This window comes from Orcinus orca, chromosome 7 (assembly GCF_937001465.1).
Source record: "Orcinus orca chromosome 7, mOrcOrc1.1, whole genome shotgun sequence".
Classification (NCBI taxonomy): Eukaryota; Metazoa; Chordata; class Mammalia; order Artiodactyla; family Delphinidae; genus Orcinus; species Orcinus orca.
Window position 1 is genome coordinate 81,521,641 of NC_064565.1, and position 27,599 is coordinate 81,549,239.

The 27,599-nt window shown below is 37.6% G+C and overlaps 1 protein-coding gene across 1 annotated transcript in view; it reads right to left on the minus strand.

The window, feature by feature from the left end:
- Positions 1-27,599, minus strand: part of DNAH7 (dynein axonemal heavy chain 7) — a 250,715-nt gene that overhangs the window by 120,391 nt on the left and 102,725 nt on the right. Inside the window, exons 27-32 of the mRNA XM_033400318.2 lie at positions 21,424-21,636; positions 18,789-18,887; positions 14,307-14,555; positions 11,556-11,705; positions 2,899-3,081; positions 2,363-2,539 (exon numbers count right to left, since the gene is read on the minus strand). Of these exons, the coding sequence (XP_033256209.1) occupies positions 2,363-2,539; positions 2,899-3,081; positions 11,556-11,705; positions 14,307-14,555; positions 18,789-18,887; positions 21,424-21,636 (1,071 nt within the window). The remainder of the gene's footprint in view (positions 1-2,362; positions 2,540-2,898; positions 3,082-11,555; positions 11,706-14,306; positions 14,556-18,788; positions 18,888-21,423; positions 21,637-27,599) is intronic.

Consider the following 27,599-nt stretch of genomic DNA (forward strand, 5'->3'; position numbering starts at 1 on the left):
CTCACCATGAGAATTTATAAAATAAATAATGTTACAGTTCCTATAACCATGCAGCATACAGCAAGTTCTCAATAAACATTTGTCTTCTTCCCTCCAAGCTCTCTTCCAGCCTTTAGAGTTGTATTGCTTCATGGTTAACATGTAAGAATTAACTCTGAAATGGACTCTCTGAAGATTAGAAGCAGGTGACTTGATATTTGGCCACTGTCCCAGTAGAAGCAGGCAGTAAGCAACAACTGAGTGTCTGATTAAGGACAGGGACTAAGTGTTATGGCTGCAAACCTAAAATGCAAACAGTTAACTACTACAAATAAGACAGACGCGTATTACTACTTAGTAAATAACAGGCATTCATAATTGTTTTAAAATTTATTTTATTGAAGTATAGTTGATTCACAATGTTGTGTTAGTTTCTGGTGTACAGCAAAGTGATTTAGTTATACATATATATGATAGTTTGCATCTGCTAATCCCAAATTCCCAATCTATCCCTCTCCTACCCGCCTCAGCATACACAGATCTGTGCTCTACAGGCATTCATAATTTCTTCAAGAAAGGACAAAAGTGCATAAGTACCTTTCAGGAAGTTTATATTAAAAGTGATTTTTTAAAAATTCTCATTACAAGAACAAAATTCTACGAATGACAGATATTAACTAGACTTTCTGTGGTGATCATTTCACAAAATATACAAATCATTATATTGTACACCTGAAACTAATATACTGTATGTCAATTATACCTCAATTAAAAAAAATTTTTCCCCCTATTTGCTATTGAAAAGAGCAGTTCCAGTTATATGGAAAATCCATTTATTTGTAACACCTACCTTCTGTGACAATGCCAGGAGAAAAAAAACCCTATAGCTTATTTTATCTCAATGGATGCATATTTAATTGATTTTGAAACATGATTACTTCATATGTACAACATATTCCGTTACAGCCAAGTTTCCTGAAAGAGCAGCCTACACTCACCATCAAGTCAATATCACCCACATTCCTAACCAACCGCCCTGAAGTACTCTTGCCTCTTCCCTCAAAGTGCTGGGGCCAGAGCTCCCTCAAGATCTCTACTGCCACTTCCAAGGGACACATGCCAACGCTTTCCTTCCTTCACCTGACTCTCAGTAATTTCTGATAACACTGGCTACTTACTACTCAAAACCTCCCCATTCCCTCTCTCTAAGTTGCTGGTATACCCAGGATTACAGCCTTTGCTCTTTTTTCTCTGGATTTGCCTTTAAGTAATCTTCATTACCGTGGTTTTAAATTCTACTTTCCAAATATGAACACTGAGCTAAATACCTGCCTCAAGCTTTTCTATTATATTTCCAACAGCAGGAGAAATCCCAACCCTGTTTCCCTATATTTGATCCGGAGCAAAGTCATCCTAAAAGACCTTTGGTCCACATCTCCCAAAGCAGAAATTAAGCATCTTTCCCTACAGTTCCCAGCTGGAGGGTGTTTAAGAGCCTCATGGGGACTCCATCAACTCTCAGAGGCAGGAGACATCCATGCTTCCGGAAATTCACGCTGTCACTTCTCCCTTCTACCTTTCCCCCATCTCATCCCCAGGGTGTACTAAAAGAGAGAAAACTGGATTTGTTTGCTTTAGGACCTCTTTCAATTCTTCTACCACAGGCTGGCTTCCCTTTCCGAATCACAGTTTTATTAGCTATCCACAGTAATCCCTAAACAATTAGATGCACTCATGCTAAATATAGCGGATTCCTCATTTAGTATGTCTAAAAAGCAGTAATATGTGTTTCTCCATGTGACCCACTATCCAGTTCTTTGGAAGTCATAAACGAGATTACTTTTTTCACTTGTCCTTTTTCTAATTATAAAATAATATATATTTATTCTAAAAGCATTGGAAAATAAAGAAAAATTTCAAAATGAAAACTTGCTCCGGACGCGCAGGCTCAGCGGCCATGGCTCACGGGCCCAGCCGCTCTGCGGCATGTGGGATCTTCCCGGACCGGGGCACGAACCCGTGTCCCCTGCATCGGCAGGCGGACTCTCAACCACTGCGCCACCAGGGAAGTCCCAGAGAGAGAACTATTTAGAATATTTTCACCCAGGTGTGATTAGGTGGGACTTTGAGTTTGTTTCTTAAGAGAGAAAAGATCCACACATTTTTCTCAAACCACAGGATGCTTCATTTAAAACATTTTTTGGAGAATTATGTTAATTAAAAATTTTAAACTTTAATAAGAAAAGCATTTTTAGTCGAACTAGTTAAGAACTTATTTTAATATCTGGTAGTTGGCAATAAAAGTAGACATTAAAATGTATATATATGGCTACTTTGGATTTTCCATTTATTTTTTAAATATTAAAACTTTCATCCCTCTTACCTTTGTATGCTTTCTAATAAATTCAACAGAAACAGGAACCATTCTGTCAAATAAGCCTATTATAAATTCCTTCTGAATAATACTGATCACAGGAGGTAAAAGATTTATCCAAGACAACATCAGCGGTCTCCAGCCCAGCATATGGGGCTCCATGTAAATCATCCCACATCTGGAAACCTGGAAAAACAATCATTGTTTACCTCCAAGGAACTGCTTACAAAAGAGATATGACTTGATACATCTATTTCTTACAACCTTCAGAAAACTCTTGGGGAAAAAAATAGCATACTTTTAGATAATTTCCTGATTTAATTTTTGTGTACGACTTTACCAAATGGTCCTAGGCAAAGAGGAAAATATGCCTGACACTTATATTTGTCAAGGTATGTCGACAGACACGGCTGCTCTTGGAGAATCACAGATGGCTGTTAAAATGAATTCTATAAATACTTTTCGTCTAGAGTCAAAGTTACTAAGCAATAAACGCATTTATAACATTTCAAATTTATAAGCAGATGTGAAAACTGAGAACTTACAGTGGCAGGAGAAGCAACTTCTAAATCCATTGGTTCAAAAATAAGATTCATTTGTGGTGACATTTGGATAATCTCCCCACTCATCAGACATAGTTTTTTGTTGTCATCCAGCACAGTGTTCATATTCTCAATCCATACTGCATCTACTGGCCCATCAAAAACTAACCATTTCCTATCTGGCGTCTGGTTCATGCATACGGTGAATAAAGGACAAAAATGGTCATGGAAGGGAAAAAGTTCAATAATATTATTTTACAACTTTAAAATGTAACCCCTAAAACTAACTGCACCATCAAAATGTAAAGGCATCTCTGGAATAAAGTGTGCATACATGTGTGAATATATATATATTCACTAAAGAAGCCTATATATGCCACGGATGAGACAAATATATATAACATCTTAAGATTCCATCTTTTCCAATGTTTCTAAACTCATATATAACATGTTTTAGAGAGTATCATAAGTAAAACAAACATGTAATTGCCAGGGAAAACAATTTTCATTCAGACTGTCTGACTCTAGAGATTCTATTTAGTGTTCATACAGATTAATTACTCTTGTGTGTTAAGTCAAGTTTTTTGTTCCCTCCACTGAATGAATTAACACGCACATCCTTCTTGGGCTGAACTGTCTCATGGTGGTACAGGGCATTAATATCAATATAACCTTCACAGTCCCACAATGAGAAACATGAAAATATTTACATATTGTCCAGAATATAGTAAATGTTCAACAAATATTAGCCAGAGGGAGCAAAAACGGATTCTCTTTTCTAGATCCTTATGAAGCAGCCCTTCTGAGGACACAGATGATGCTTTGGTTCCCCTTCAGCAAATGTGAATTTGAGTTGAAGTAGTGAAGGATCTGAATCCACCTTAACACATTCTCATTCCCTGTGACCAAAGGCATTAATCCACAAGACAGTGGGCCTGTCTGGGCTCAAGCCACCCACACCCACACTCAGAAGCTAGCTCTGGCCACGCTCAGGAAGCACGGAAGAGCCTGTTATCTCGGAGATCACCTTCAGAGCAACTTTTCCTCCTGCTGTTGGGTTCCCAAGGCTGCTCATCTTCACTCTAAGAAACACTGCCCTGGAATGATGAGTTGTTGGGCTGTGCAGTCTGAAAGACCTCACTTTTAATCTGATTCTACTACTTCCCAGCTGTGTGACTTTGGGACAGCTACTTAACTTCCTGGAGACTCAGTATTTACGGGATGTAGCTTCCTGGAAAATATAATGTGTACTGTGTAGCTAAGTGTAAAATGGGAGATATCTCATGATTATTTCTTTATAAATAATGTAACAGCATACATTATCTGGAGACTTCACATGTTAATCTGGGCCAGAGGACATCCACTGTGACAAGAAAGGATCTGAGACATCAAAGGATCTGGGACATCAATGGTCCCAGACCTCTGCCCACCCCACCTGTGCCCTGAGAGCCAATCCTTACATTATTCATTGCTCAAGCCCCTTCAGCCAATAAAAGCAGAGCTGCAATTTGATGTTTTTCTGTTATTACACTGACTCATGACGGGCTGGTCCTTAAGTAGGTAAAGAGCACCAAATTTAGGATGTATGGTAGTCAGAATAAAGGAAACATTTATATAAAAAAAGACTTAAAACAAATGTCTGTAGCCTAGGCCCCTTTTCCTGTAAGACTAGCCTTAGCAAGCTGTCTCCGTGTAATCACACTCCACGGAGAGTCTGCTAACATACGACAACCAAGTTAACATTTATTGGTCTGTGGACCCTTTTCTGTAACAGTGGGAAGCTGCCACTCAGTAGGGTAAGCCAGGAGGAGGTACGTTCCCACTCCCTTTCCCAGCAGCCAGCAGCTGGCACACCCTTTACCTCTTCTGCTTTCCACAGGCAGCCGATTCTCTTCCTAACACACTAAAGGGTAAGTGTTGGAATTTGTAAGACATCGTTTTATAAAGGTCTGCAATTTCCTCTCTAAGCACTGGAGTCTATCAAACAATTAGTGGGTGTGACACTGACAGCTAGCTGAGCAGCAGGGCACAGGAAGAACATTATTGAAGGATTGAAAGGATCACGTTACTCAGATGCTCTCTTTCCTGGGTCACTTAGCCTGGAAAAAGAAGATCAGAAATACTCTCCCCAGTCTTCTTTGCTCCTGCCCTCTCTTCTGTGCATACTGAGGAGAAGATGCCTGCCCTCATGGTCTCTGGCCTCTCTGCAGGCACTAACAGTGCTCTTCACAGAAACACTGCCAGACTCTTCAGTAATGTGTTTTATTTATTTATATATTTTTTAACATCTTTATCAGAGTAAAATTGTTTTACAATGTTGTGTTAGTTGCTGCTGTATAACAAAGTGAATCCGCTATACATATACATATATCCCCATATCTCCTTCCTCTTGCGTCTCCCTCCCACCTCCCCTATCCCACCGCTCTAGATGGTCACAAAGCACTGAGCTGATCTCCTTGTGCTATGTGGCTGCTTCCCATTAGCTATCTATTTTACATTTGGTAGTGTATATATGTCAATGCCACTCTCTCACTTCGTCCCATCTTACCCTTCCCCCTCCCCGTGTCCTCAAGTCCATTATCTACGTCTGTGTCTTTATTCCTGTCCTGCACCTAGGTCCTTCAGAACCTTTTTTTTTTTTTAGATTCCATATATATGTGTTAGCATATGGTATTTGTTTTTCTCTTTCTGACATACTTCACTCTGTATGACAGTCTCTAGGTCCATCCACCTCACTACAGATAACACAATTTCGTTTCTTATAATGGCTGAGTAATATTCTACTGTATATATGTACCACATCTGCTTTATCCATTCATCTGTCGATGGGCATTTAGGTTGCTTCCATGACCTGGCTACTGTAAATAGTGCTGCAATGAACATTGGGGTGCATGTGTCTTTTTGAATTATGGTTTTCTCTGGGTATATGCCCAGAGAAATTGCTGGATCATAGGGTAATTCTATTTTTAGTTTTTTAAGGAACTTCCATACTGTTCTCCATAGTACCGGTATCAATTTACATTCCCACCAACAGTGCAAGAGGGTTCCCTTTTTTCCACACCCTCTCCAGCATTTGTTGTTTGTAGATTTTCTGATGATGCCCATTCTAACTGGTGTGAGGTGGTACCTCAGTGTAGTTTTGATTTGCATTTCTCTAATAATTAGTCATGTTGAGCAGCTTTTCATGTGCTTCTTGGCCATCTGTATGTCCTCTTTGGAGAAATGTCTATGTAGGTCTTCTGCCCATATTTAGGTTGGGTTACTTGTTTTTTTTTAATATTGAGCTGCATGAGCTGTTTCTATATTTTGGAAATTAATCCTTTGTCCACTGATTCATTTGCAAATATTTTCTCCCATTCTGAAGGTTGTCTTTTTGTCTTGTTTATGGTTTCCTTTGTTGTGCAAAAGCTTTGAAGTTTCATTAGGTCCCATTTGTTTATTTTTGTTTTTATTTCCATTACTCTAGGAGGTGGATCAAAAAAGATCTTGCTGTGATTTATGTCAAAGAGTGTTCTTCCTATGTTTTCCTCTAAGAGTTTTATAGTGTCCGGTCTTAAATTTAGGTCTCAAATCCATTTTGAGTTTATTTTTGTGTATGGTGTTAGGGAGTGTTCTAATTTCATCCTTATACATGTAGCTGTCCAGTTTTCCCAGCACCACTTATTGAAGAGACTGTCATTTCTCCATTGTATATTCTTGCCTCCCTTGTCAAAGATAAGGTGCCCATATGTGCGTGGGTTTATCTCTGGGCTTTCTATCCTGTTCCATTGATCAAAATGTCTGTTTTTGTGCCAGTACCATACTGTCTTGATTACTGCAGCTTTGTAGTATAGTCTGAAGTCAGGGAGCCTGATTCCTCCAGCTCCGTTTTTCTTTCTCAAGATTGTTTTGGCTATTTGGGGTCTTTTGTGTTTCCATACAAATTGTGAAATTTTTTGCTCTAGTTCTGTGAAAAATGCCATTGGTAGTTTGATAGGGATTGCAGTGAATCTGTAGATTGCTTTGCATAGTAGAGTCATTTTCACAATGTTGATTCTTCCAATCCAAGAACATGGTATATCTCTTCATCTGTTTGTATCATCTTTAATTTCTTACATCAGTGTCTTATAGTTTTCTGCATACAGGTCTTTTGTCTCCTTAGGTAGGTTTATTCCTAGGTATTTTATTCTTTCTGTTGCAATGGTAAACGGGAGTGTTTCCTTAATTTCTCTTTCAGATTGTTCATTATTAGTGTATAAGAATGCAAGAGATTTATGCACATTAATTCTGTATTCTGATACTTTCCCAAATTCATTGATTATCTCTAGTAGTTTTCTGGTAGCATCTTTAGGATTCTCTTTGTATAGTATCATGTCATCTGCAAACAGTGACATTATTACTTCTTCTTTTCTTATTTGGATTCCTTTCATTTCTTTTTCTTCTCTAACTGCTGTGGATAAAACTTCCAAAACTATGTTGAATAAGAGTGGTGAGAGTGGGCAACCTTGTCTTGTTCCTGATCTTAGTGGAAATGGTTTCAGTTTTTCACCATTGAGAACAATGTTGGCTCTGGGTTTGTTGTATATGGCCTTTATTATGTTGAGGTAAGTTCCCTCTATGCCTACTTTCTGGAGACTTTTTATCATAAGTCGGTGTTGAATTCTGTCGAAAGTTTTTTCTGCATCTATTGAGATGATCATATGGTTTTTATCCTTCAGTTTGTTAATATGGATTATCACATTGATTGATTTGGGTATACTGAAGAATCCTTGCATTCCTGGGATAAACCCAACTTGATCATGGTGCATGATGCTTTTAATGTGCTGCTGGATTCTGTTTCCTAGTATTTTGTTGAGGATTTTTGCATCTATGTTCATCAGTGATATTAGTCTGCAGTCTTCTCTTGTTGTGACAGTTTTTCTGGTTTTGGTATCAGGGTGATGGTGGCCTGGTAGAATGAGTTTGGGAGTGTTCTTCCCTCTGCTATATTTTGGAAGAGTTTGAGAAGGATGGATGTTAGCTCTTCTCTAAATGTTTGATAGAATTCACCTGTGAAGCCATCTGATCCTGGGCTTTTGTTTGCTGGAAGATTTTTAATCACAGTTTCAATTTCCGTGCTTGTGATTGGTCTGTTTATATTTTCTATTTCTTCCTGGTTCAGTCTCGGAAGGTTGTGTTTTTCTAAGAAGTTGTCCATTTCTTCCAGGTTGTCCATTTTATTGGCATAGAGTTGCTTGTAGTAATCTCTCATGATCCTTTGTATTTCTGCAGTGTCAGTTGTTACTTCTCCTTTTTCATTTCTAAGTCTGTTGATTTGAGCCTTCTCCCTTTTTTTCTTGATGAGTCTGGCTAATAATGATTTGTCAATTTTGTTTATCTTTTCAAAGAACCAGGTTTTAGTTTTATTGATCTTTGCTATCGTTTCCTTCATTTCTTTTTCATTTATTTCAGATCTGATCTTTATGATTCCTTTCCTTCTTCTAACTTTGGGGATTTTTTGTTCTTCTTTCTCTAATTGCTTTACGTATAAGGTTAGGTTGTTTATTTGAGATGTTTCTTATTTCTTGAGGTAGGATTCTAGTGCTATAAACTTCCCTTTTAGACCTGCTTTTGCTGCATCCCATAGGTTTTGGGTCATCGTGTTTTCATTGTCAACAATTTCATTTCATTTCATTTGTTTCTAGGTATATTTTGATTTCCTCTTTGATTTCTTCAGTGATCTCTTGGTTATTTAGTAGTGTTTTGTTTAGCCTCCATATGTTTGTATTTTTTATAGATTTCTTCCTGTAATTGATATCTAGTCTCATAGCATTATGGTCAGAGAAGATACTTGATATGACTTCAATTTTCTTAAATTTACCAAGGCTTGATTTGTGACCCATGATATGATCTCTCCTGGAGAATGTTCCATGAGCACTTGAGAAGAAAGTGTATTCTATTGTTTTTGGATGGAATGTTCTGTAAATGTCAATTAAGTCCATCTTGTTTAATGTATCATTTAAAGCTTGTGTTTCCCTATTTATTTTCATTTTGGATGATCTGTCCATTGGGGAAAGTGGGGTGTTAACATCCCCTACTATGGTTGTGCTACTGTCAATTTCCCCTTTTATGGATGTTAGCATTTGCCTTATATATTGAGGTGCTCCTATGTTGGGTGCATAAATATTTACAATTGTTATAGCTTCTTCTTGGATTGATCCCTTGATCATTATGTAGTGTCCTTCTTTGTCTCTTGTAATAGTCTTTATTTTAAAGACTATTTTGTCTGATATGAGAATTGCTACTCCAACTTTCGATTTCCATTTGCATGGAATATCTTTTTTCCATCCCCTCACTTTCAGTCTGTATGTGTCCCTAGGTCTGAAGTGGGTCTCTTGTAGATAGTATATATATGGGTCTTGTTTTTGTATCCATTCAGCCAGTCTATGTCTTTTGGTTGGAGCATTTAATCCATTTACACTTAAGGTAGTTATTGACATGTACGTTCCTATTCCCATTTTCTAAATTGTTTTGGGTTTGTTTTTGTAGGTCTCTTCCTTCTCTTGTGTTTCTTGCCTAGAGAAGTTCCTTTAGCATTTGTTGTAAAGCTGGTTTGGTGGTGTTGAATTCTCTTAGCTTTTGCTTGTCTGTAAGTCTGAATGAGATCCTTGCTGGGTAGAGTAACCTTGGTTGTAGGTTTTTCCCTTTCACCACTTTAAATATGTCCTGCCACACCCTTCTGGCTTGCAGAGTTTCTGCTGAAAGATCAGCTGTTAACCTTATGGGGATTCCCTTGTATGTTATTTGTTGCTTTTCCCTTGCTGTCTTAAAAATATTTTCTTTGTATTTAATTTTTGATACTTTCATTAATCTGTGTCTTGGCATGTTTCTCCTTGGATTTATCCTGTATGGGACTCTCTGCACTTCCTGGACTTGATTGACTATTTCCTTTCCCACGTTACAGAAGTTTTCAACTATAATTTCTTCAAATATTTTCTCAGTCCCTTTTTCTCTTCTTCTTCTGGGACCCTTATAACTCAAATGTTGGTATGTTTAATGTTGTCCCAGAGGTCACTGAGACTGTCCTCAAGTCTTTTCATTCTTTTTTCTTTATTCTGCTCTGCAGTAGTTAGTTCCACTATTTTATCTTTCAGGTCATTTATCCGTTCTTCTGTCTCAGTTATTCTGCTATTGATTCCTTCTAGAGAATTTTTCATTTCATTTATTGTGTTGTTTATCATTGTTTGTTTGCTCTTTAGTTCTTCTAGGTCTTTGTTAAACATTTCTTGTATTTTCTCTCTTCTGTTTCCAAGATTTTGGATCATCTTTACTGTCATTACTCTGAATTCTTTTTCAGGTAGACTGCCTATTTCCTCTCCATTTGTTTTGTCTGGTGGGTTTTTACCTTGCTCCTTCATCTGCTGTTTGTTTCTCTGTCTTCTCATTTTGCTTAACTTATTGTGTGTGGGGTCTCCTTTTCGCAGGCTGCAGGTTCATAGTTCCTGCTGTTTTTGGCATCAGCCCCCAGTGGGTAAGCCTGGTTCAGTGGGTTGTGTTGGCTTCCTGGTGGAGGGGCCTGGTGCCTGTGTTCTGGTGGATGAGGCTGGATCTTGTCTTTCTGGTGGGCAGAACCATGTCCGGTGTTAGTTTTGGGGTGTCTGTGACCTTATTATGATTTTAGGCAGCCTCTCTGCTAATGGCTGGGGTTGTGTTCCTGTCTTGCTAGTTGTTTGGCATAGGGTGCCCAGCACTGTAGCTTGCTGGTCATTGAGTGGACCTGGGTCTTAGTGATGAGATGGATATCTCTGGGAGAGCTTTCGCCGCTTGATATTATGTGGGGCCGGGAGGTCTCTGGTGGACCGATATCCTGAATTTGGCCCTCCTACCTCAGAGGCTCAGGCCTGACACCTGGCCGGAGCACCAAGACCCTGTCAGCCACATGGCTCAGAAGAAAAGGGAGAAAAAAACAAAAAGAAAGAAAGAAAAATATATAAAATAAAATAAAGTTACTAAGGTGAAAAAAATTTTTAAATATTAAAAATTAATAAAAAAAAAAGAAAGAAGAGAGCAACCAAACCAAAAAACAAATCCACCAATGTAACAAACGTTAAAAACTATCCTTAAAAACAAAAACCGGACAGACAGAACCGTAGGACAAATGGTAAAAGCAAAGCATATGCCTGGCACAGTATTAGATGCTCAAGATACAGGAGTGAACGAGAGAGATGATGTACTTTGGCCTCCTGAAGCTTATATCCAGTTGTATTTATATCAAGCAGGACATAAAATTTCCTTGTCTCAACTCTCTCATCTGTAGAGGGAGAAGAGACAGGCACCACGCCCCACTCACTGCCCTCGTGAGGGCCTCGCCCCGGCACGTGTAGGGCAAGGGTGGCGTACCTAGTGCCCACAGGCCTGTCTCCTTGCGGCATCTGGGAGGTAAAAGGGGGCCACTTTACCTCCCAGCGGGAAACTCAGCGCTCCCGCCCCCAGCCGAGCAACCGGCAGTTTAAAGGCCATGGGCACACGGAGGCGAAGGACACGGGGGCTTGGCTCAGACACTGCCTGGGGCGGCGGCCGGCGCCTCAAGAATCCCAGTAATGTGTTTTAAATAAGTACCTTGAGCTACAAATACAAATGTTTACTTGAAACAACTGAAAAAAATCATAACTCTCATAGCATTGAGAAGTGTTAGCACTTACCGATGAAGCAGCAAATGCTCTAAAACTGACAGCGAGGATCCCGTCGGACCACTCATGGGACACTAAGTCAAACTGCCCATACAGCTGACCCATGGTGACAGACTTAGGATTTAAAACAGTGATCTGAACCTTGTTTTCTTCCATTAACCCCTTAATAGAAAAAAAAAAAAAGATTATTTATTTATTTAAAAGACTACTAATACTGTCATTATTCATGGAAAACATGATTGGGTATGTAGAAAAGCCTAAAGACGCTACACAAAAACTACCAGAAGTAAAGAGTTCATTTAACAAGGCTGCAGCAAACAAAGTCATTATACAAAAATTGATTGTATTTTCTATAATGCCAATGAACAACTGAAAAATAAAATTTAAAAATACCATTTACAATAGGATTTAAGAACTCATAGGATACTTAGGAATAAAGTACCAAATGTTGGTCAAAAGCATATAATATTTACTATTGATAGATCAACAGGTTACATGTTCTTTTCTGCTTTTCTTTACAAACCTTAAAAATGTTAACACCATTCTAAGCTCACTGGCATCACAAAAACAGGCTTTGGGCTGAAGTTGGCCCATGGGCTGTAAGTGGTTGATTCTTACTACAAAACATTCTCTGAGATAAAATTAAATGATTTAAATATAGGCAAATAGGTACCATTCTCACGTTGTGAAAAAATTAATATTGGTAAGCTGATAGTTTCCACCAGAACCTTGAAAGCTGGTATATGGAATTAATACGAGATGTTAATACCCTTGGGGCATAGGCTTTTTTATGTTTTTAATTAATAGACTTTATTTTTTTAGAGTAGCTTTGGGTTTACAGAAAAATTAAACAGAAAATATAGAGAGATTCACATATATTCCCTCCATCTTCCCGCCACTCACACACAGTTTCCCCTACTATTAAAGCCTCGCATTGGTGTGGAATGATTCCTCAATTCCTCAGTTCCTCTGCTGATATGGATTCTTTCTTATTAACTAAAGCCCATGGTTTACATTAAGGTTTACTCTCTGCGTTGGACACTTCTATGGATTTTGCCAAACACTTAATGTCATGTATCCACCATTACAATATATACAGAATAGCTCCCCACCCTAAAAATCACCTGTGCTCTACTTATTCACAATCATTTCTTTTTTATATAACATAACAAGTTCAACTTAGAACAAGTCCAACTCTTTCCCACACTGCTTTCTGCCCACCACCACTGGAGCTTGGGACATGAAGTACCAAACTGAAGAAAACATGTGGCAATAATAATGTGAAGCAGTAAAAAAAAAAAAAAGAAAAAAAAAGCTCAAGGTCTGTGTTTTCTTCTCTGTGCCCAGAAAGGGAATAACGATGTGTCATCCTTAATTCAGAAGCATGGGAAAGTTCTATCATCTTAGTCAGAACAACGTTGCTGCCATTAAAGCAACGTGTTCGTCCCAAATGCAACAAAGCTAGTGTGAAGCTACAGCTTGCAAGCAGTCTACGGAGCCTTGCCCCTTTTACATTACCACAATGTCACTCTCAGAATTTCCTGACAATCACTTTCGGGCTTTATATTGGACCAGAATACATGCTCATACCTTCATCTTCTTTAATCTTTGAGTGGCACCACATTTGGCTCTTTTAGAGACTTATTTTTTATAGCAAAAAATTCGCCCCTATAACAATAAAACAACAAAATAGGAAGAATGCAAACAAACACTGAAGAAAGCAAGGCAGGAAGGATAAAGGGAAAGGAAGGGAGGCGAAGAAAGGAAACAGCATGAAAGGATAAAACCATAAAGGAACAGATGACAGAAATAAGTACATATCAGTTTGTTTGATAATAAATACAATCGAAGTAAAATTTCCCTATGAGAAGATAAAGGCCATCAAATTGGAGAAAATAAAAGTTAAAACTAATTACTCTCCATAAAAAAGTAAATCACACTGACAGCCAGAGTCACAATTAAAGACATGGGCAAATATATATGCAAGGAGAAAGCAGGGGTTGCAATACTGAAATTAGACACAGGGGATCCAAGGCAGATAATACAAGTAGATAATTTTATACTGGCTGAAGGGAGGCTCCACAATGAAGATGTAATGATCACGAATCCCATTTGGCTACAAACACTGAAATATATGAAGCAAGAGCTATTTGAAATACAAGGGTAAGTAGACAGAAATGCAATATTAGTTGGAGAATTTAAAACAGCCTCACTCCTTTAGCCTATCAAAGTAGACCAAACTGAGATGTGTAGGACAGGAATTTTGAGTAATATAATCATCATTATTTACTATACTTACATATGCATGTATTATATAATGCATGTGCACGCTCGCGCGCGCGCACACACACACACACACGCACACACACACACACACACACACACTTCAGTACCACTAGCAGCCACTAACAAGTTTGCATTACAAATCTAAACACCAAGAAAATAAAAACTACTCTCCTAAGAAAGTATAAAAGAGAAAACTGTCAGGTTTTTTTCATGTCTTCAGACTTTTTTCTATAACGAATGTGTTATCTTTATGATTAAACTCTTTAAAAAAAAGAAACAAAAGCGCTAGAGGCAAATCTGTGGCATACCCTTTGTATACTGAACTTCCTACTTGCTTTGTATTACTTTTCTAATTTTATTTCCTCTGTATTTTTATAAGTTTAAGTTGCTGCATTAAAGTACCCTTTTAAATAACCATACATTCTATCTTGCACAAAGCTGATTATCAATAAATTAATGCATTAATAACACACTTACCTTTTCACATAGATCATTTAGTGCTCCAGCTAAGACGCGATATGCACTGGTTTTTCCTCCAAATGGTTCTCCAACAATCATAAAGCCATGACGCACGATCATCATTTCATATATCTGAAGAATCTTCTCAGAAAAGAAGCTGGTCATTTGCAAATTCATGGAGTCACAGTTGTCTTTGATGGCTCCCAGCAAATCATTGTAATCTGGTTTTGGTAATTTCACCCCAGGAAACAAATCTGAAGTAATTCCCTAATGATAGATGATTTGGGGATTTACATTATCTATCTATACATTCTCATATTCTCTGTGTCTTTCTATGTATGTATGTATATGTATATATACATATATATATATATATATATATAGACATATAGACATACATAAACTTGATAAAATTTCTCACATCCTTGTATTTAACATTGATGGAAATAGAGCCTTTGAGTAATAGTCCAGTATTTTCAACAGCTTCATAGAGGTATGACTGACATACAATCAACTGTTTATATTTAAAGGGTACAATTTGATAAGTGAAAGCACCAACTCAATGAAGATAGTCAACATACCAGTCACAGCCACAAGTCTCCTTGTGGCCTTTTCTCCTCTCCTTGCCACCTCCTGTCTCCATCCCCAGACAACCAACAAACACTGATTTGCTTTCTGTTACTATTTTTACTTGCATTACCTAGAATTTATTACAGGTGAAATTACACATTACAGGTACTACTTTATTTTTTGTCTGGCTTCTTTCACTTGGCATAAAGATTTGGAAATTCACACCTTTCACAGCATATATCAATAGTCCATTGTACTGAAGTGTTCCACTGTATTGAGGTGCCAGTTTTTAAATCCATTTTCCTGTTGATGGACATTTTCATTGTTTCCAGTTTGGGAACGAAATAAAGCTACTATAAACATGTATATACAAGTCTTTGTATGGACAAATGCTTTCATTTCTCTTGGGCGAATAATGAGGAGTGGAATACCTGGATAGTACAGTGAGTGTGTATTTACCGTTTTAAGAAACTGTCTGCTTTCCAAGGTTGTTGTATTATTATGTTACATCCCCCCAAGCAGTGTATGAGAGTTTCAATATTTGATATGGTCAGTCTTCTTAATTTTAGCCATAGTAACAAGTAACAGTATCTTGTTGTGGCTTCAATTTGCATTTCCCAAAGATTAACATTTTTTGCATGTACTTGTGTGCCGTATGTATATCTTCTTTAGTGAAATGTCTGTTCAAATCTTTTGCCTATTTTTAATCAGTTTATTTTCTTCATGGTAAGTTTTGACCATTCTTTAAATATTCTGCATACAAATCCTTCATCATACATCTAATATGCAAATTTTTTTCTAGTCTCTAGCTTGTCTTTCATTCTCTTACCAGTGTATTTCAAAGAGCAAACTTTTAAATTTTGATGAGTCTATTTTATGAATTTATTGTTTCATGCATTGTGCTTTTGGTGTTGTATTTAAGAAATTTTTGCCTATTCCAAATTCACAAGGGATTTCTCTTGTTTTCGTCCAGAGATGTTGCAGTTTTACATCTTTTTAAGTTAAAAAGTTAGAGGATGAACACGATCTGATTTGAAGGCTTATTATAAAGATGGGGTCACATTAGTATAAAAATACACAAATGTATCAATGGAACAGAATAGGGAGACCAGAAATAGACCCACACACATGTGAACAACTCATTCTCAACAAAGACTCAAAGGCAATCCCGTAGAGAAAAGATTAAAAAAATAGTCTTGAGCAAATTATGCTAGAGTACCTGGATTTGTCAAAATAATGAACTTCCATCCATGCCTCATACCATATACAAAAATTAGTTCGATGGTATTTTAATCATTGTAGTGGGTAGTATATTTTAATCATTGTAGTGGGTAGTATGTTAACCAGCTTAGCTTCCCTCAAAAATGTATGTGCATCTGGAACCTCAGAATGTCCCCTTATTTGGAAATAAGATCTTTGCAGATGTAATTAGATAAGATGAGATCATACTGGAGCCCAACTCCAGTGACTGGTGTCTTTATAACAGAAAGGAGAGGAAGACACAGACACAACGACACCCAGGGAAGAAGGCCATCTAGTGGTGGGGACAGAGACTGAAGTAATGACAAGCCGAGGAACATCAAAGATCACCAGTAGCCATCAGAAGCCAAGAAGAAACAAGGAAGGATTCTTTCCTAAAGGCTTCAGAGGGAACCAACACCTTCGTTCAGACTCTTATCCTCCAGAACTGTGAGAAAATCAATTTCTATTGTTTTAAGCCACCAGGTTTGTGGTACTTTGTTATGGCAGCTTTAGGAAACGAATACAATCATATAATGTATGATTGGAAAGAATTATACTTCCATATTTAGTGTATATGAATATACAGAGTTGATTTCAAGGTCTAAGAAACATCCCTTTATAAACTGCTAAGGCTTTTTCATAAGTATTATAGCAACCTATGTGAGAGCTACAACTATTCATTTTACTCTGAAGATAAAAGTGAAAATTCAGAAGAGCTTAATATGAAAGCATACATTCAAGCTATACCTTAGAAATGACAAACTACCAGTTTAATCACCCCTAAATTTAATCCTTTAAATCCTGTTATGGATAAACTGATCCCAGTTCACTGGAGCAGTAAGTTTCCTTGGGGCAAAGGAGAGAAAAAGGCAACGCAGTAGGGTCTTTAAGATCACTCTGCAGCCTAGCTGAGTGGCTGGAACCCCCTCTCCCTCATATACTGGCCATGAATACAAGTTACTTATGATCTCTGTGCCGCAGTTACACCACGTGTAAAATGGGGATAACAAGAGCACCTGCCCCGTTAGCTGCTTATGAGTATTAAATAAGTTGCTATTCATAAAACTCTTAGAATAAGGTCTGGTCCATTGTGAATGCATAGTGTTTGCTAAGTAAACAAAAATATCTTCTCAGATTGTTCAAATTATTTATGGTTAACCTTGAAAGAAGCAGATAATTCCAGATCATATCTGGTAGTCAGTAGTTCTCAGCAAAGACCAGTTCCCTTCACTCTCCCGCCAGGTAGAGAGTTGGGAATATGTGGAGCTGTCCTTCTGGTTCTCACACTGGGAGAGTCCAGAGACACTGGGGGAGGAGGGATGCCAAGTGTTCTGCAGCGTATGGGACAGTCTCTCACAACACGGAACTGTCCTATTTGAAAATGCCAGCTGCGCTCCATTTAAGAAATATTGTTCTTAATATTATTCAATAAATGTTCACTGAATGAATACACAGCTGCATAGGAATACAACTAGGTGAGGTATACTTCCACTTTATAAAAATAAATATAGCTTTTACTCCTGGAAAATCTGTACAGTGTGCTAGTACCAAAGAAACTGAGGGAAATTTTTAAGAAGAAAATTTGAACCTATTCCTTGTAGATTTGATCTGCAAAACATTAGCACTGTCAACTCTAAATACTAAGGGAAGTCCCTTTCAGAGTGATGAAACATGGTTGCTGTGGACAGCTAACGACACTGGACCACACTACAGTGGCAGTGTCACGTCTCCACCCTCCCCATGACAGCCTTACGACTTCAGTCTTTACACTTTGGAAGCTAACTGCCCATACCTCAAGGCAGCACAAGAGAGAGCAACATCTACCATGTGTCAGCAGCCTGCTCCCAAGCCCTCCCCTAATTTCTTCTACCTGAGAATGGGAAAAGGAAAAGAATGATATCACATGACAAAACAGGAACTTTAACCATCATTCTAATAGCTCTTCTCAACTACTTATAATTTAATTGTTAAAATGCAACAAGATTATTAAGCCTAGTTCTTAAATTATCCTGAAAAAAGAATTTCATAAAAGCCATTGTACTCTTCTAAAGAAATTAAGCTTATTTATTTTTTTTTATTTCTCCAATCATTAATTTGACAAACATTTACCAAGTATCCATTCTGTGCAAGGGATTCAGTGATGTGTTAGACCAATTACTTCCCTCCACGGAGGAAATTTTGGTGAAATTTATAAGCAAACATGTTTTGTAACTTTTGTGTACTTATTATATTCTGCAGAAAAGGTGAAACTTAAAAATCCCAAGTTGTTAAAGTTATCCAGGGGGCTTCCCTGGTGGCGCAGTGGTTGAGAGTCCGCCTGCCGATGCAGGGGACACGGGTTCAGTGCCCCGGTCCGGGAAGATCCCACATGCCGTGAAGCGGCTGGGCCCGTGAGCCACGGCCACTGAGCCTGCGCGTCCGGAGCCTGTGCTCCGCAACGGGAGAGGCCACATCAGTGAGAGGCCCGCGTATCGCAAAAAAAAAAAAAAAAAAAGAAAGAGTAAAAAGTTATCCAAAACAACAAAGCTAGCTAACACACTTCAAATAAAACAGAATGATCTATGTTTTTCATTGCCATATCATCGTTTTCTGTAGTGGAATTTTCTCACGGGGAGTTGCAACCATGGACGCTTGATAAATACATTATTAGAAGAGTTTTGATACATTGTAATAATAAAATGTTCTTACCTCAAAGAGTGGTAAATCATGGGATAAAAATTTTGGTAGATTTACATCAATAATAGATCTAAGCAGAAGAATTTCTTCATTTTCATTTGGATATTTCAGCTGAAAGAAAATATGCTCATAATGATATCTGCAGCTATTAACTGCACCCCCTACATGTTCACACACACACACGAACACCAGGCCCCAGAGGCAATTTAAGCCCATGCAAAAGTGTTGTTCTTACTTATTTTCATTTAATTGGACTGTTATTAATTTTAGAAACTGATGATTATACTTGGTGAATTTTCTACCAGTTTATAATGAAAACCTAAGTTGAACTGACTACTTTTTCACAGATGCCCTGGGTAAAAAGCTATTGGCCATGAATTCCATATAGTTTGGGAGCTGCCGTTGCCTCTATATTGGGTAAGAGCTTGCTTGTCCTACGCATTCAAGACCAGCAGTGGGTTGGTAAAGTGAAAATAATCATTAAAGATGGGCAATCATTTTTAAAAGATGCACTTACATTTAAAACAGATATTCACTCACTCTGCCCATATTTTGGTGCCAAGACCTTTTCTCTGAGGGTAGAGTTTTGGACCATTTTTCTTGTTGGAAAAAAAACGCATCAATAATGAATCATCTGCTCTGTCCAGTTTTGTTGTGTTTTGGTTTTGTGTTTTAAAGATGATCATGCTCTTCAGAGATACTTGGGAGACAATCTAGGTGTAGCATCCTTAAGATTTTTAAGGTTTTTTCCCAGTTTTATTCACTTTTCTTATCCATACCTAATTCAAAGTCATTTTTTTTAGCATTTCATCTTTACTGAGTCTTTCTTAAACAATGAACTTAGTTTTCATAAAAACAAAACTCTTCTTTTCATGCTCATATACCATCAATTTCATTGACAATTAATTAAATGACATAACGACAGTAACATGTCCGACTGGCTTCAGGGAGTTTTGGGAACAAGCCACCTGACTCTGGGTGAGGAACAGTTCATCTGATAGAAGGTGGGAGGGCAGAGCAGCACGCTGCCTGCCGGCTGCATGCTTAGTACCAGCGCGCTTGAGTGTGATCCCCAGGCAGAGTGGAGAGCGCTCGTTAATACACTAAGTCACTTAAGTAGAAAGTGCTTCAGAAAACTTATGTTAAATTCTAAAAAATCTGTGGTAAACCCAGCGTTTACTAAAAAATCTGGTTGAACCCTCAACTTGTTGCTCATGTCCATAAGATGGTTCAATAATTCACAAAAAAATCTGAACTCAGAACTATTTCTCCCAGCTTCTATACTTTATTCAACATCTTACTCCAAAGTTTCTCCTACCATCATGCATTTAGTTTTCCAGAATCCTCTTCTTTTTCTCTAGAATCTTTCTAATAAATCCCATGCTCCTACTTAACTGGCTTTAACCTTACAAAGTCAGTGATGCCTGGCGATCAAGGTTAGCTGTCTCTAAATTTCCAGGGCCTCCAAAGCCAAACCTAGTCCTATTCATATGGACTTTGGATCAACCTAACCACATGCAAATTATGAAGTGTCAGAAGTCTCTTTTGTTATCTGAGAGGCTATCATCTTAAAGCAAATGTTTAAATTGCTTTTTGATATAATAGAAACAAACTTCAAAATATTCAAGCCAACACATTCAACAATTTTCAATTAGCTTTTGACAAAGAATGATAGGATTCATTTGCTGCATAACTTTAATAGCTCAATTCCATAGTCAAGATGTCAGTGATGACATATACTAGGACAATGCATTTTCTTTCCCATTATCTGACCACAATGTAATCATGACATGCCAGGTTAATACAAATTGTTGCTTCTAGTTGCATTTGTTTATTACAAAAAAAAAACCAATGACTTGAAGTCATGTTAGGCTAATGTGAAACAGAATATCACCACTATATATCAGAATTCTTGGTAACATTATCATAGAAGATTAAAATCCATGCCATTGTTTTTAATCACACAAGATATATTTCAAAATCTTTATCTTCTGCAGTCATGAACATGAAAATTTTATAAGCTCCAAAGCCACAGTTTGCATTTTGCTGTTAATTATAGCCTATCTTGCTTACTTTGATAAAGAACAAATGTACAGTTATATTTTATGTTTCTACAAAAGACTTTCAATGAAAAATTACCCAAGTCTTCAAACATTTTGACTTTTTATCAATATAGTTATGATTTATACCATCTTAAAATGCAAACATTATATTGCCAATCTATTACTGCTAGTCTACAGTTGGCTGCAACTGTGTAATTATATTAAGTAACAATGTCTAGGGGCTTCTGTATATATTTATTAATTATACATAGATTATTTCCTTTAAAGCTATTCAATATATATGTTCATATATAAATGCTTTCAAAGTATTTCTCAGCAGCAAGGAATTTTACTCCTTAGTAGAACCTAGTTTCATACAGTTAAAATTGTGGAATGGAACTCAAATCACTGATCACATGTCTAAGGTTTTACAAATCATAAAATGTCCTTTTTCACGTGTGCAAATAATTAATTATGTTAGTACGATAACTGAACTTTTTTTCAGTTGATGAAACTAACCAGTTAGTGTAATTCTTGTGAAGACACATGGTCCTGAGATTTATAAACAGGAAATGAATGAGTAAGAAGCCACTTGAATTTTTTACCTTTAGATTCCCAGCTGCGGTGAGCACTGACTTCACGGCTCTCATTCCATAGTCATAGTGATGTTGTGATGACAACTGCTCTGAACACAGGCGATATGTCGCCACAATCTTTACCGACAGTGGCCGAGCTGTGACAAAGCCACAGGAGTACAGGACTATTTCGGCAATCATGGCATAATCAGGCACCATCATTGCTACTGTCCGAAAGAGTGCCTATGGGAGGGGAGGAAAGGTGCTTTTTGAAAAAGACCATCATGGAGATAAGCCTACTCTTTCCTTCATAGCATGTTACAATGTTATAGCTTTTCTGCAATAATATTAAGTTACAGTAGCCAGATCATATAGATAAAAACACTTTAAAATGTGACTTCTTGTTATTGTTATATAATAACTAGATCATTAACTTTTTATATAAATATGTTTCCTTAAATTATGCTTTGAGAACGCTTCAAATTTCTATCATACCTAGACCTTTGGTGAATTATTAATTTACTTAAGTGTTAAGTATCCATTACGTTCTATTTTTTGTGGGAAGTAACATGCTATAGGGAAAAAGCAGACTCTGCTGGGATGTCCAAGAGCCGGGCTTCTCATCTGGGCTGGTGAGAAAGTGCCTGGTGTTGGGAGACTGGGCTTCAAGTGAAGCTCTCTGGCATCTAATTAATTAAATGATTTGGGTCTCATCAGGTAACCCCTAATAACAAGACTATGTTACATAAATGGTGTAATTTGAGATATTTTTTAACATTTTTGAGTCTGCAGTCACCATGTCAGTCTTTCACCAAGCATAATAAAGGGAAGAAACTGAAAATAAGTCCTGGATAATTATTATTAGAGATAAATCAATTTTCCAAATTCTAAAGATAATTTTTTCCTCATAGTATTTTAAACATTGTGGGACAAATAAATGTTGTGTGATGGAAAGTAAATAGAAAACTGAATAGATTTTAAAAGAATAAATAAGAAAATTTAAGTTTAAAATGTTAGCATGTGTCAGGATTTACTTCAATAGCTCATACATGAAAACATGGCTTTCTTGTACTAAAGCAGGAGAGCAACAGTGTTCTAGAAAAATGATAATCATATTCAGATAGTGAATAATAATTATAGTAAATGACAATTTACTATAATTCAGACAGTTCAGACAGTTTATAAATACCTGCTGGGAACTAGCTGAATTACCGAAAACACAAGGCAGATAGAAAATGAGGACATTTTACTCGAGTGATCTGTTATGACGCTAAAGTTGAGAATAAAAGATTTGCATCAAGCAAGATCCTTCCAATGTGTTACATTAATTACTAGCTAGAGGCCTTAGTACTGCTATTTTATCAATAAGGTTACCATTCAAGAAAGGCAAGAATAAAATGTTAAAAGTATATAGCATGAGCAAATAATTCGTAACAGAGAAGCTTAAGCAAGTGCTCTAAACCACTACTTACCTGGGAAAAAAGAATGCAAGAGAATTACTATACACATGGTACCTCTTTTAAAGGGTAGGTTCTCAACAACTTTTTTTAAATGAATAAAATAGAGAATGAATGAATGAATGAACAAATGAGTTAGCTGGTTAATGGCTAGGTTAGGGTGATACAATCTTTCTACAATAGTACAAATTGCTACTAGCTTGGGATCAACATCCAGGTCTGTGTGTCAGGTCTCTGACACACCAGGTACTTTACAAATTCCTATGCACATTCTCTTAGCACTATTAGCAAAGTGGTTGTGGAACACAATGAAACAGACATATCAGTGGCGAAGAGAACCAAAAATAAAGTATGGTACAGGAGTTTCAAGGAGTTATCATGGATGCTTACTTATCACAGAGAAAAGCATCCTCATCAAAATATTTTTTTAGGCCTAAACTGTTATGGTGGTAGACATTCTCATTCATTGATTCTCAAACAGCGTGTGTGAAATACTGATATGATATGGTTTAGGATCTGTCAGAAATAATTTTTCAGTAATAGCAGTAGGTTTAAGGGTAACTTAGTGCTTTAAAAAATTAATTTGGATTCTGGGTTAACCAATGGCATACTTTCTTGAGTGTAAAAAAAAAAAAAAAAAAAAGGGAGGGTATAGATCCAGGTAACCTGCCAGGGTTTGAATAAATTCCAGTACATGTAATCAATGTGAGTATTACCCTCCATGTTTACCTCAGCAGAAATAAATGATTGAGAATAGTTATTTTATTGCTTCTGTCCTATAGAGTGGATGAAGAAGGGTGGTACATAAGGAATTACATACACTTCCTAGAGTATGCTTCCAAAGGACTACATTTTGGAACAACAACAACAACAAAATCTCAAGCAATAACTTCTTACCATTTCTTCCTTTAAGGATTGGAAATAGATTTCATAAATGTGACCTGTTCAGGAATTAGCTAAGTATTAGTTGAGTGAAATGGAGGATTCAGGATCTAGTTCATTTTTTTTCTCTGTACTAATAGGGTGTCTCATGCTACTTACTCTGTGGAAAGTTATGGATCATGTTACTGACTTTGTGACATCAGAAGATCTAGAATATGCCTATTTTCCATACTACCCAAAGCAATCTACAGATTTAATGTGATCTCTATCAAATTACCCATGACATTTTTCACTGAACTAAAACAAATAATCCTAAAATTTATATGGAACCATAAAAGACCCAGAATTGCCAAAGCAATCCTGAGCAAAAAAAGAACAAAGCTGGAGGCATAACCTTCCCAGCCTTCAGGCAATACTACAAAGCTACAGTAATCAAATAGCATGGTATCAACACAAAAACAGACATAGGAATCAATGGAACAGAATAGAGAGCCTAGAAATAAACCCACACGCCTACAGTCAATCTTTGACAAAGGAGGCAAGAATATACAATGGAGAAAAGACAGTCTCTTTAGCAAGTGTGTTGGAAAAGTTGGACAGCCACATGTAAATCAATGATGTTATAACAGTGTCTTCAAATCCTACACACACACACACACACACACACACACACACAAACAAAGCCCTCAAAATGGCTTAAAAACTTTAATATAAGACAGGACACCACAAAACTCCCAGAAGAAAACATAGGCAAAACGTTCTCGGACATAAATCATAGCAGCATTTTCTTAGGTCAGTCTCCAAGGCGATAGAAGCAAAGGCAAAAATAAACAAATGGGAATAAGCAAACTTATAAGCTTTTGTACAGCAAAGGAACCATAAACAAGACGAAAAGACAACCATCAAAATGGGAGAAAATATTTGCAAACAGTGCAACCAACGAGGGCTTAACTTCCAAAACATACAAACAGCTCATACAACTCAATAACAAAAAAAGCAAACCACCCAATCAAAAAATCAGCAGAAGACTTAAACATTTCTCCAAAGAAGACATACATATGGCCATCAGACACCTGAAAAGGTGCTTAACTTCACTAATTATTAGAGAAATGCAAATCAAAACTACAATGAGGTACCCCCTCACACCAGTCAGAATGGTCATCATTAAAAAGTCTACAAATAATAAATGCTGGAGAGGGTGTGGAGAAAAGGGAACCCTCCTGCACTGTTGGTAGGAATGTAAATTGGTACAGCCACTATGGAAAACAGTATGGAGGTTCCTCAAAAAACTAAAAAGAGATTTATCATATCATCTAGCATTTCCATTCCTGGGCATTTATCTGGGGAAAAAACCCAGAAGTTCTAATTCAAGAAGATACATGCACTCCAATGTTCACAGCAGCACTATTTACAATAGCCAAGACATGGAAGCTACCCAAGTGCCCATCAACACATGACTGGTTTAAGAAGATGTGGTATATATACATATATGCAATGGAATATTACTCGGCCATAAAAAAGAATGAAATAATACCATCTGCAACAACATGTACGGACCTAGAGATTATCACACTCAGTGAAGTAGGTCAGAAAGAGAAAGAAAAATATCATGATATAACTTATATGTGGAATCTAAAATATGACACAAATGAACCTATCTACAAAACAGAAACAGACTTACAGACATAGAAAACAAACTTACATTTACCAAAGGGGAAAGGGGTGGGGGAGAGAAGAGGGATAAATTAGGACTTTGGGATTAGTAGATACAAACTACTATATATAAAATAGATAAACAACAAGGTCCTACTGTATAGCACAGGGAACTATATTCAATATCCTGTAATAAACCATAATGAAAAAGAATATGAAAAAGATATATAAATACACACATACATATACATATATATAAATGGAATCACTCTGCTATACACCAGAAAGTAACACAACATTGTAAATCAGCTATACTTCAATTTAAAAAATAGGATAAGTCTATTTTACCATTGCTTCTAACATTTAACTATTCTGAAATGATTACTGATTCTTCAGAATAGTTTTAATATTAAATATAGCTTCTCTAAAGTGGAGATGTGTTTAAGAAATCGCTCTACTATGCAGGTTTTACCTAGATGTACAAGATGTCAAAACTTGAGTCTTTCTTCATGACATGATACATATCAGTTACCGAAGTATGCATGATCTGCCCAATAATTTACAAAGGAAATATACACAATTCTTGAACCTTCCCATTTACTTGTAGATCATAAAGCATTTGAGAGAATAAGGAAGGAGGGAGGGTTTGTAAAAAGACTTCCATCGAAGGGAGGTTTCCTTATGCTGTGAGTCTCCCTAAGCCCCCCTCCTCACTCCCAAGTTCAGTAAGAGTTTGATGGGTATTGCCCTATTGTGGGGGAATATAGATTGGTGCCTGACTCATGCCTGAGAAAGCAAAAGTAGACTGTGGCAGCAAGATCACAGTGGCCTTCACTCCCACAGTCTGTTGGGACAGAAGATGCATGAGATACACATGATAAGGGAGAGAGAGAGCGAAGTTGGGGCCATTTTAAGTCCTCCCCAAGATTCCCTCTGGCAAAGTGAGAGCTCTCCAACAGCAAAATCTACGTGGAATCATCCACCAGCGATCCACGCAGAGTGGAGGGAATGACAACTGGAGAAACAGATTCCATCACTCAAAGTCTCAGGAGTTCCAAGCGGAGAGACCTAACAGGAGTCCCTGTAGAACCCATGGACACGTGCAGGATAGAAAGATGCAGCTGTAAACCTCTGCCAGCTCCAGGGGCTGGACCCAGATGGTCTTATCTGAACTGTATGTATGTTCGGTGGCAGACTGCTAGCTTAGAGGATGAGTATGAATTTGTCAGGCAGGACAGTGGTGGCTTAGCAGAGCACTCAAGAGAGGGTAAACAGCATGTGCAAAGGCATGGGACCTTCCAAGACTAGTGAGGTCTGTGTGACAGGGAGATGCAGGGAGCTGGTGGTACAGACGCAACTGGGTCTAATGCCAAAGCTCTTGCAGATCAGGCCAAGAAATTTGAATTTTTTTCCTGTGGGCAAAAGGAGCCCGGTGGTTTTTTTTTGTTTTTGTTTTTTGTTTTTTGCTGTACTTGGGCCTCTCACTGTTGTGGCCTCTCCCGTTGCGGAGCACAAGCTCCGGACGCGCAGGCTCAGCGGCTATGGCTCACGGGCCCAGCCGCTCCGCGGCATGTGGGATCTTCCCGGACCGGGGCACGAACCCATGTCCCCTGCATCGGCAGGCGGACTCTCAACCACTGCGCCACCAGGGAAGCCCCCGGTGGTTTTTTAAGTCTGGAAATTATACGATTAGATTTCTTCTTACAACACAGGTAGCATTACAATGGGGAATTCTTTATAATGAATTTCAGTAGGGACTCTTGGTGACAGGTGAGCTGCTGCAATAAGACACGCAAGAGAAGACTGAAGATGGCTGGGAGCAAGGCGTGGCCGTGGGGCTGGACGGGAGCAGCAGGCGTAATAAGACTTACGAAATAGGATTTTGCTGGTTTTGGTAACCGACTGAATCACTGCGTGAAGAAGAGAGAAGCATCGAGGATGACTCTGAAGACTGATGATAATATCCTCTGGGCCTCAGCAGGCTTTTAAAAAATAGTATATCTATCTATCTTTCATTTCAGACAAAGACATTTTTTTCAAAATTGTTAGGTATTTCCATATGTACTTGAAAAGAGATATTCTATAGCAGCTCTAACCAAGAAGACTGCACAAAAGGAACAACAAAAACAACAAAAAGCTATCAGAATTTGAGAGCAGTTTTTGGCCTAAAATAGAAGGAAAATACCCCAAGAACCACAAGGTGAATATTTTGAC